Here is an 11,696-nt window from a genome sequence, read left to right on the forward strand (position 1 = left end):
TCTCGGGAGTGCTGCTCACTCAGCTCTTTGCCATCTGCACTGAGCAGAAATAATCCAAGTAATGGGACTGCTACTAAGAGCTGTATCACCCTGCACCTGCCCTCACATGCTTGGTGTCCAACAGGCTGAGGAAGGCATGTGCAAACAGCAGGGGGTCCCTATAGCCCCTATAGCCCCAGGTGAAAGCAGCATCAGACCTGGGCCCTGAATGTGAAGGACAACAGGACCAGGAGGAAGACTCAAAGGCAAGGGACAGTATGTACCAAGGACCACTGCCCATGTGAGCCAAATAGAGGCTGCGGGCAGGGACTGGGCACCACATGGTATAACCAGAACTGCAGGCAGGCCTGCAAGAGCAGCTTGGGTTCACGCTCCTCCAAGACCCTGAGGCATCAGGCCTGACCATTTCTCAAAGAAGGGAGCAAGGCCCTCACACAGAAACCCCAGCCGCCTGACCTTGAGGCCGATGGCCTGGTGCGCCGCCAGGGTCACAGTGATGGAGCCATCCTGGCTGATGATCTCCCCTAGCCGTGCATACATGGTGTTCGAGAGGCCAAGGCCACCTACAAGACACAGAGCAGCAACATCATAGTCCAGCTCAGTATGGGCAGACCGATGCTTTTCTAATTATAAAGTAATGTCAGACCACCAACTAAAAAGAAAAAAATTCACAATATACAAAAAGGTAAAAAGAAAATAAAAGTTGCCCACATTCTATCACTCAGGAAGACTCTTTCTGTGCCTCCTTTCAGAGTTTTTCTAGGCACAGAGGCACATGTAGATACATATCTGAATATAAAGACTCCTAAACACAATGAAACCACCTATCATGCTGGAGCTGGCATTGTGGCAGCCACCGCCTACGACACCAGCATCCCACAAGTGTCAGTTCAAGCCTCGGCCGCTCCATTTCCAATCCACCTTCCTGCTAATGCATTTAGGAGAGCAGTGGAAGACAGCCCAAGTACTAGGGCCCCTGCCACCTATGTGGGAGGCCAGGATGGAGTTTCTGCCTCCTGGCTTCAGCCTGGCCCAGTCCACTTGTTGCAGCCATTTCGGGAGCAAACCAGGGGATGGATGATCTCTGTCTCCGTCTCTCTGTAATTCTGCGTTTCAAACAAATATATAAGACCATGTAGCATGCTGTGAATGACTTCTACCAGTGTCTGCTGGACTCCCGGCCAGGATGCTGGTCAACATCCTGCAGCAATAAGGTCTATGTTGTGGGTCCCTCTTTTTTTTTCAAAAAAGATTTTATTTATTTACTTGAGAGGTAGAGTTACAGAGTGAGAGAGACACAGAGAAAGGTCTTCAATCTGCTGGTTCACTCCCTAAATGGCTGCTGGACTGGCTGAAGCCAGGAGCCTGGAGCTTACTCTGGGTCTTGCACATGGGTGCGGGGGCCCAAGGATTTGGGTCATCTTTATTGCTTTCCCAGGCCATAGCAGAGAGCTAGATTGGAAGAGGAGCAGTCAGGACTTGAACTGGAGCCCATATGGGGAACTGGCGCCCATATGGGATGCCAGCACCACAGGTGGAGGCTTAGCCTACCATTCCACAGCACTGGCCTTGAAGATGTAATACATAGTATTACTAACTGGATAGTATATATTAAATACTAACTGGATATGTAATGCTATACTGTCATTTCTAATTTCACCAAGTTCTTTTTAAAAATTTTATTTGATAGAGTCAGAGAGAGAAAGAGAAAAGGAGGGATGGAGGGAGGGAGAGAGGGCAAGTGAACAAGAGCTAGCTCTCATCAGCTGGTTCACTCCCCAGATGCTTTCTAAATGCCGGCAATGGCCAGGAGCTAGGAAGTCAACCCAACTCTCCCACATGGGAGACCAGAACCCAACCGCTCAAGCCATCACTGCTGCCTCCCAGAGTCTACATTAGCAGGAAACTGAAAGTTAGTGTCAGAGCTGGAAATCAAACCGAAGAACTCTGATGTGGGACACAGGTGTCTCAACTACTAGGTTAAATACTAGCTCTTTTTTTTTTTCTAAAGATTTATTTGAAAGACAGAGTTACAGAGAGAGAGGGAGAGACAGAGAGAGATCTTCCATTCACTGGTTCACTTCCCAAATGGCCACAACAGCCAGAGCTCAAGTCAGGAGCCTGGAGCTTCATCCAGGTCTCCAAATGTAGGTATAGGGGCCCAAGCACTTGGTCCATCACCTACTGCTTTCCCAGGTCCATTAGCAGAGAGCTGGATCAGAAGTGGAGCAGCTGGAACTCGAACTGGCACCCACAGGGAATCTTAACCTGCTATGCCACAACGCTGGTCGCTAGCACTTGCTTTTTAAGCAGATGACAAACTAACCAACCACTAATTCCCAGCTCTACCCTACACTTCCTTTCTTTTCTAATATTCAGATGACTACACATGATGACAAATGATACCTCTGATACCGCTGAGTCACAACTATACAAGCCTCAGCTCTCTCCCTCCACTCCCACCAGCCTGGAGGCAGCTGTTTGTGTACAGAAACCGCAAACAACCTGCACCTGCCCTGCACAGGTCTGTGCTGCACTCCCACCACTAGTGGCAGCAGCATCACTACACCAGGTCTGGTGTAGAGACATCCTTTTGCATATGCTTGAAGTGTAGTGGGAGGTATTTCACAAGATAACAAAGATGATTTTTCATTTAACAGCTTAAAACAGTGTAACAGGGGCCAGTGTGGTGGCATAGAAGGTTAAGCCTCCACTTGTGGTGCCAGCATCCCATATGAGCACCGGTTCAAGTTCTAGCAGCTCCACTTCTGAAATCAGTCAGTGCAACTCTGAGGTCACCACATCCCCACGTGGCCTAAGAATGCATGGACCACAAACATCACATCAGGATCCTTATTCACTTCAGACAAACAAAGCGCCAAGACTCAACAGCTCTTCACCCCTATGGGTCCCTGGTCGGCACACACCCACCAGCCAGCACCCTGTACTGAGCCCCCTGTAAAGATGGACACTGATTCACACCCGCAATTATACCACTGGACCGTGGAGATGCTGCATCTCATAGCCCCCTTCTGAACAGAACCCTGTGGACAGACGTCAGAGTGTGCCCAAGCGCCGAGCAGCGGAGCGGTTGTTTCCCTGACTTACCATACTCTTCTGGCACCTGTATCCCAAAAAGCCCCAGTTTCTTCAGATTCTCTAAAGTTTCATCTGGGATTTTTCCCTCCTGGTCAATTCTTCGAGAGTCCACTGATAAGAAGAAGAAATAAGAAGCAATTAAACAAAATATAAGCTAGGATAATACAAATAAAAGTAAACAACCATTTCTGCATATTATACAATCCCAGAGTCAAAAGTTTTAAAATGTTTAAAAAATATTTATTTATTTACTTATTTGAGAGGCAGAGAGAGGTCTTCCATCTGCTGGTTCACTCCCCAAATGGCCACAATGGCCACAGCTAGGAGCTTCTTCCAGGTCTGGGTGCAGGAGCCCAAGCACTTGGACCATCCTCTGCAGTTTTTCCAGGCCATTAGCAGGGAGCTGAATCGAAAGTGGAGCAGCCGGGACTCAAACAGGCGCCCATTTGGGATGCTGGCACCACAGGTGGAGGCTTAGCTTACTACACCACGGCCAGAGCTGTGCCAATCCGAAGCCACGATCCAGGAGCTTCTTTCAGCGGCAGCCCCAGGTTGCTCCATTTCTGATCTAGATCTCTGCTAAGTCACCTGGGAAAGTAGAGGAAGATGGCTCAAGTCTTTGGGCTCTTGCACCCACGATGGAAACCTGGATAAAGTTTCAGGCTCCTGGCTTTGGCCTGGCCCGTCCCCGGCCACTGTGGCCATTTGGAGAGTGAACCACCAGAGTAAAGATCTCTCTCTCTCTCCTTCCCACCCTCTTTTTGTAGCTCTTTCAAATAAATGAATAAATCTTAAAGAAAAAAAAAGTTCCCTAAAATGCTTAAAAACAGCCAGACACATGAGAGACACCACGTACAATGGAATGAAGATAAAAACAGCTGCTGGCTTCTCTGCGGAAACAGCACGAGCCAGAAGGCACTCTCAACAGAGAAAGCTTTCTGATGCCGGGACTCTCGGTGACACATGGAAAAGCGACAATGCTCCTTCCCTGTGGCGCTGCGGGACGTGAGCGTGCAAGGACGTCTTCCCCAGAGAAAAGCAACACTACCAAAGAAAATCCGTCCCACCCAGCAGCATGAAGACCTCTAGAAACGCAACTAGACTGGTAACCACCGGATGACTGCTTCTTACCTTGAAAGTTTCTCTAGAAGATAAACCAGTTTAAAGAAAAATAATGGCATGATAAAATTCTGGAAATGTGCAGTGGTAATGATTGTACAACACTGTAAATGCACTTAACACTGCAGAATTGTATGGTATGTTTGACCATGATTTTAAAAAAGTAAAGTATTGCAGGGTTTATAATAAATGAAAAATGAAAATAGAACAGCACACAGGTAGGGAAAGTGGAAACACAGTATTGTTCTTACACTCCAAGTGAAATGGCATATTAGCTGAAGACAGGTTTGATAAGACATCCTATAAACTCTAACACAATCACTACCAATGCGAAAGGGTAGAATAGGCAGAGTAACTTAAGTCACCACTTGGGAATCCTGCATCTCATATCCGAGAAAGCTTGGTTCAAGTCCTGACTGCTCTGCTTTGGCTCCAGCTTCCTGCTAATGCGCATTCTGGGTGGGAGACAACAGATGTAGGCCCAAGTACTTCAGTCCTTCCCCCATATGGGGGACCTGGATGGAGTCCTGGGCTCCTGGCTTCAGCCTATCCCAGCCCTGGTTGTTGCAAGCATTTAGGCAGTGAGCCAGTAGATGTGAGGTCTCTGGCTCATTGTCTTTCAAGTAAAATGAAAAACTAACTACACATGTAAGACACCGCTGAAAGGGAAAAGACCTAAATAACTGGAGAGATATCCCTTAATAATAGATGGGAAACGGCCGTCTGGGGAGTGAACCAGAGCCGGAAGACCTTTCTGTCTCTTCCTATCTGTAACTCCATCTCTCAAACAAATAACTAAAATCTATCAAAGAAAGATACCTCAGCAAAACAGAAATACAAGTAATAAATCAGCATATGAAAAGGTGTCCAACAGCATTAGCCAGTAGTGAAATGCAAATCAGAGCCACAATGAGATGCCTGATATACACAATAAAATGGCCAAAAAGACTGGTAGAGCTGTGGGGCAACTGGAACCTGCATACACTGTGGTGGGGACATAAACTGGAGGCTAGTTTGGTAAACAGCTTTGCAGTTTTGTAAAGACTTAAACATACACCTAGCACAGGATCCAGACACCACACTCTTAGTATCCATTCAAGAGAAAGGCAAGCTCCAGTCACAACAACTTCTTTTGGAATAGCCACAATCTGACAATACCACATTGTCAACATGTGAATGACTAAACAAATCCTACAAAGAAATACTCACAGCATTAAAAAGTAAGGAACTACTGATGCTCTCTGCTGTGGCCCGGGAAAGAGTGGAGGATGGCCCAAGTGCTTGGGCCCCTGCACCCTCACGGGAGACCAGGAGGAAGCACCTGGCTCCTGGCTTCTGACTGGCGCAGTTCCAGCCGTAGTGGCCATTTGGGGGTGAACCAACGGAAGGAAGACCTTTCTCTCTATCTCCCTCTCTCACTGTCTAACTCTATCTGTCAAATTAAAAATAAATAAATAAAAGCTAAAATACGAACAATGACAGAAAGGAGATTAGCAGTTGCCTGGGGACAGGGAAGGAATGAAAAGGAGGAAACTACTTAGAGATAATAGACAAGTGCATTATCTTGGTTATGTCAATGGTTCTTCTGACCGTTGTGCAATATACTGAAAGTCAGTCATATCTGATAAATTTTTATTTATTTATTTTTGACAGGCAGAGTAGACAGTGAGAGAGAGAGACAGAAAAGTCTTCCTTTTTCCGTTGGTTTCACCCCTCAATGGCTGCTGCGGCCGGCGCACCGCGCTGATCCGATGCCAGGAGCCAGGTGCTTCTCCTGGTCTCCCATGGGGTACAGGGCCCAAGGACTTGGGCCATCCTGCACTGCACTCCCGGACCACAGCAGAGAGCTGGCCTGGAAGAGGAGTGACCGGGACAGAATCCGGCGCCCCAACCAGGACTAGAACCTGGTGTGCCAGCGCCACAGGTGGAGGATTAGCCTAGTGAGCCACGGCGCCGGCCCATATCTGATAAATTTTTAAAAAATATACCCCTGACAAACCAGACAGTAGAAGTTTAAATAAAAGAAAAAGAGACTAAGGAACTTAAAAAAAGGTACACAGAAGAAGGAAGATAGCCACTAAAAACCAGAAACAAGTGTTTCTAAATAACAAAAGATATTGATACTCAACTAGGAAACTTTTAAAACTAGCAACATAGTAACATATACAGCAGGCGTTCTCAAAGTGTCTGTAAGCACCTGAGTGGCCTTAATGGCCTCCACAGGGTCAAAGGTATCCTAATGGTAACAGCAAGACACTATTTGCGTTTCTGATTCTACTTCTCTCAAAAAATGTATACCAGACTCTTCCAGAGGCTACATGACATACAGAAGCAAAACACACAGATGAGAATCTAACTGTGATCTCATAAGACAAACATTAAAAAGATTAGTAAAACAATGTCACTCTTGGCCGGCGCTGCGGCTCACTAGGGCTAATCCTCTGCCTTGCAGCGCTGGCACACCGGGTTCCTGTCCCGGTCAGGGTGCCGGATTCTGTCCCGTTTGCCCCTCTTCCAGGCCAGCTCTCTGCTGTGGCCCGGGAGTGCAGTGCAGGATGGCCCAAGTACTTGGGCCCTGCACCCCATGGGAGACCAGGATGATAAGTACCTGGCTCCTGCCATCGGATCAGCGCGGTGCGCCGGCCATTGGAGGGTGAACCAACGGCAAAGGAAGACCTTTCTCTCTGTCTCTCTCTCTCTCTCATTGTCCACTCTGCCTGTCAAAACCAAACAAAACAAAAAACAAAACCAAAAAAAAAAAAAAAAAAAAACCCAAAAACAAAAAACAATGTCACTCTTTCCACTAGCTTTCAAAGAATTTATTAAAAATAGTTTATGGGGTAGGCACTGTGGCATAGCAGGTATGAAACGCCATCTGTGTCCTGGCAGCTCCACTTCCAATCCAGCTCCCTGCTAAGGGCCTGGGCAAAAGCACCAAAAGATGGCCCAGTTTCTGGGCCCCTGCCACCCACGTGAGAGACCTGGATGGGACTCCTGGCTTCCATCTGGCCCAGCTCCGGTCATCCGGGGAGCAAACCAATGGGTGGAAGACCCCCCTTTCTCTCTCGCTCTTTCAAATAAATAAAGAAATCGTTAAAAAAAATTGTTTCTATCAACCTATAAAGGGTTTATCATTTTTTTTAAATGAAGTCATATATGACATATATGGTATTCTTTTTAAACCTCTCAGTTTTAATTCCAAAAAGGTCAAACATTGGCGGGGAAAATGGACATAAACCAAAGCTCTCTGGGATCCTCAGTGATGCAGAAATGCTGCTATGATTCCGCCATCAGGGAACTCTGCATGGCCCTTCCTGGAGGGGCAGCTGCTCCCATTAAGGGTGGCCTCCTACTCTCAGGGAAGGACCCCAACCACTCCAAGTGAGGGGCCCTGCAGTCAAGAATGCTGCTCCTTTACCTGAGGGCTGCAGGTGCCACAGGTCCTCCAACCATGACTGGTTCCCAACAAGGCCACACAGAAACCCAGGCTCGACCTCCAGCAGCGCCTACAGCAACCTCACACTGCACAGGACCCACTGGCATGGGCTGTGTGTCCTTGGCTTCATCCCAGTTGTGCAGTTATTTTGACATTTTATATTTTCATTATAATTTATGTAAGTCTGCAATACACGTGGAAATGTTTACAAGTGGCCCTTTATCACGGACACATCTAGAAGCAGTGAACTGGAATTCTTGTAATGGATCAGCAACTGAGATGATCCCAAAGTAAGATACTCTGATAAAACTGACTTCTCCCTCATTCACAACTCTCGAAAGTGCTTCCCCTACAGTGTGCTGCTTCTAAAAGAAACACCAGCATCATGGCTCTGCTGATGGAGATCGGCAATGAGAAGGAAAACCATACGTACCCTCTTCCATGAAGAATTTTTCTACGGGTCCCACCAACTGATTGATTTCATTAAGTTCATCTTGGCTAACTTCTGGAAACGGGAAAACTCCTTTCTAAAAATGATAAACATTTACAAAAATAGTTAGTTTTTAAAAGACTTGTTTATTTATTTAAAAGGCAGAGTTAAGGGGTGGGGGGAGAAAGCAAATATTCCATCTGCTGGTTCACTTTCCAAATGGCCCCAACAGCTGGGGCTGGGCCAGGCTGAAAGGAGGAGCCTGGCAGGCCATCCAGGTCCCCTACGTGGGTGGCAGGGGCCCAAGCACTTGGACCGTCTTCCAGCGCTTTCCCAGGCACATCAGCAGGGAGCTGGATCAGAAATGAAGCAGCCATTCAGCCTGGCGCCTAAATGGGATGTCAGCATCACAGATGGCAGCCTAACCCACTGTGCCACAACACCAGTCTCTGAAAATTTAATACCTAGCAGCCCCTACTGCAGTAATATTGGTGAAAGGGGAAAGAAAAGGGCATCCTAGATTCCTCATCTGGCCAGCAGGACACAACTCACTGCAGTTATAAAGACTACACCAAGCGCTTAAGATGCAGGCTGTCCCAGGGCCATCTTCCTCCCCACACACCACTTTCCTTATCCATAACAAGTGATGAGGACTGTCCCATAGAACAGGAAGTCCAGGACTTGAGTCTGGTCCTGGATTTGCCACTTGCCAACTGCGGCCGCAGCCACCTCCCTTCACCTCACCAAGCTCCTGTTGACTCAAGTTCCTTGTGAGAATCCTGGAAGGCGGAATGAGAAAGGTCTTTTCTAAAATGGAGAGAATCCTACATCAGTTACTTTGAGTTAAAAATGGTGCTGCTGACAGGAGCACGGCGTGGCTGCCAGATCTGACCACGGAGCCTCTGGCCCTCAGTCGCTGCAGCCACTCCCTGTGCTGTGGGATCAGAGAGCAAAGCCCAGCTGTGGATCCACATCGCCCTGAACTTCACCCTGGCACAGCCACTCCTCGCAGGTGACTGGGCAGCTTGCATCATCCCTCTCCGTCCGGTTCTCTCCCACAGATGATTCTCTTTATCTCAGAAGGTGACTGTGGTCACGTGCCCCAGGACATAAAGTAAGTGTTCTCAGCTTCTGGCTCCACTGTTGTCCCACCTGGTGACCTGGAAAGTGACTTAGCTGCCAGTCTCTTTCCAATCCCTGACTAGCCCAGGATTCCCTCCTGCTGGCCCTGGAGAGCATTCCACAGTATCAAAAGCCCCTCTGGCCTTGGGACTCCAACTAACCCTTCGGCAGCCAGCATGGCACCAGGAAGTGGACTTGGGGGTGCCTATTATAAGCTGCCAGGCCCCAGGAGCCCTGCCTGTCCTCATGGCACTGGAGCTTCAGGAAGGTTGTCACAGAAGTCCTCATCCTTGTTCCCAGCCTCTGCACATCTCATTGACCACCTGACTTGTCTACTCCAGCACCGTGCTCCCCAATCTGTCCTCAGCTCTCTGGCCCCAGGACTGCAGGCTTATTGGGGCTACCCTATCCAAAAGCGACAGCAGACTTAGCGGTGTCCTGCCTCTCTGTCACAACCCTCTACTAAGGGGGTCTGGAAGGAAAGGCAGGTACACCTGTCACCACTCTCAAGCCTCTGGAGACAAAGCTGTCTCTGCCCAACAGAGGCGACTGCCCCCTCACACTCCCTTCCCTAGCCTTGTTGGTCAGCTGGGCAATGGCTATGGGAGGAGATAGGGGGATGATCACTGACATCGGTGGGCAGGCCACGTGACAGAATAGAGACAGCCTGGTAACTTGGTGGCCTTGGACCACAACCAAAGGGTAACTGCTACAGGGAGATGCCCCGGGTGCCAGGGAGAAAGAGTTCTTGGACAACAATGGTCAAAAACTGACAGGTGTGCCTCACGGGAGGGGAACTCAGTTGCAATGGACAGTTTTCAAACTTGTAAAGCAGGGAGACCTGTTATTCCCATAAATCTAGGGCAGAAGTCACGTAAGACAGATCAAAGCCAGGCAACTTGATTGAGGCTGCTCATAAGAAGAGAGGCCCAAATCTCACTGACTCAGCCTCCCGTTCAACCCTGCAGGAGCCCCTGGGGCACTCCTTCCTATAATTTTGCCCCAACTAAGGGCAGAATGATGCTCACCAGCCTCAATAACCTGGGGTTCTCTTTCTATTCTAAAAGGCTAATAGTCGCTGCCCTGTTCCTACTAAAGACCCAGAAATGCTGAGGGAGGCCTGACCCAGAGGAGGAGCTGTGCTTGAGCCTAAAGGTGGTCAGATACAGATCTGGGAGGCAGCAGTGACAACTCCAACAACTGGGTTCCTGTCACCCATGTGGGAGACCGAGAATGAGCTTTGGCCATTACAGGCATTTTGGGGAGTGAACCAGCAGACGCATCAATGAATGAATGAATGAATGAGCCCCTTGTAGCTGAAGAATTTCCATGCACTATCAACCCTACAGGGGCTCTACAACACATCTGTGAGGTACACACACCCACCAGCTCCATTTTAAGGCCGAATGAGACAAGGCTCAAAGTCACAGAGATAAGATCAAATCTCAGTCTTCAAAAGAGGATGGTGTTCAGCAGCCACATTGTTGCTGTGGGCGTGGTGCAATCCTCGGAAGGGAGGGGGCGGAGGGCACCTCGGAGCCAGATTCAGGAAGAACTTGAATGGCAGGGCGAGGGGCTAGGGCTCAGCCGCAGAGGGAAACCCCGGGGGGCCCCACAGGTGCCAGGAGCGCCCTGGGCAGAGCGGGATTCAGGTACCACAAGCAAAACCCGCACATTTGGGGGCCGGCAAAGCCCGGGTGAGCGTGGCTCGGCGACCTCTCCCCAGGGCTCTCCCAAGACTCCCTGGAAGAACTCGCGGGGACTTGTCAAAGCCACTCCGCCCGGGGACCCGGCCCCGGCCCCTGGGAAGGCTCCGGCGGGTTCGGATCCCGGGGTTGCGGCACGGACCGCCCCTCGGGAACATCTGGCCGGGCACGTTTGCGGGCTCCGGCCCTGCCGTGACCGGCGAGCAGCGGTCGGCCCGGGGCTCGCCTTACCTTCTCGATCTTGCCCAGGAAGAGCTCCTTGGCGAAAGTCGCGCTCCGCGGGCTGGTGCGCAGCGGGCGCCGGCTCTCCGTGAAGGCCACCAGAGCCCGACAGACTCGCGCGGCCGCCGCCGTGCGCAGGATTAGCCCGCAGCCGCTCATGCTGCCGGCGTCCGCTCCGGGCGCTGAAAGTGCAGGCTCGAGCGCCGCGCCTCAGCCAAGGGCACCCGGGCCGCGCCTCCTGATGACGCCATTGGCCGGCGCCGCCGCACCCACTGCGCTTGCGCCGCCAGCCGCCCCTGGAGAGCGAGGGTGGCTAGGCGGGGTCCGTGCAGTTTTGTTGGGTTCAGGCTCAGGCTTACGGTGGCTGCCGGTCGTTTGCAAAAGTGCAGGCCCTAGGACTATGCTTCCCAGGCGAACGGGAATCTAAGTGCTCCCATTTGCCCCCGTCAATGAGGCAATGCAAAGCAATGCACGGTGTTGGTTACCTCTGCAGGGAGCTCACAGCATGGGGCATGCTTCTTGCTTTTAAGTGGAGGGTGGAATCGCCGGGACCCTTTTGTCT

At 50.1% G+C, this 11,696-nt stretch overlaps 1 protein-coding gene across 1 annotated transcript in view; it reads right to left on the reverse strand.

The window, feature by feature from the left end:
• The window catches only part of ACAD9 (acyl-CoA dehydrogenase family member 9), a 30,906-nt gene extending 19,527 nt beyond the window's left edge, over positions 1 to 11,379 (reverse strand). The window contains exons 1-4 of the mRNA XM_002713167.5: positions 11,144 to 11,379; positions 8,088 to 8,181; positions 3,109 to 3,210; positions 457 to 563 (exon numbers count right to left, since the gene is read on the reverse strand). Coding sequence (XP_002713213.1) covers positions 457 to 563; positions 3,109 to 3,210; positions 8,088 to 8,181; positions 11,144 to 11,293 — 453 coding nt within the window. The 5' untranslated portion in view covers positions 11,294 to 11,379. The remainder of the gene's footprint in view (positions 1 to 456; positions 564 to 3,108; positions 3,211 to 8,087; positions 8,182 to 11,143) is intronic.
• Positions 11,380 to 11,696: the final 317 nt, after the last annotated feature.

Source organism: Oryctolagus cuniculus, chromosome 10, assembly GCF_964237555.1.
Source record: "Oryctolagus cuniculus chromosome 10, mOryCun1.1, whole genome shotgun sequence".
Taxonomy (NCBI): domain Eukaryota; kingdom Metazoa; phylum Chordata; class Mammalia; order Lagomorpha; family Leporidae; genus Oryctolagus; species Oryctolagus cuniculus.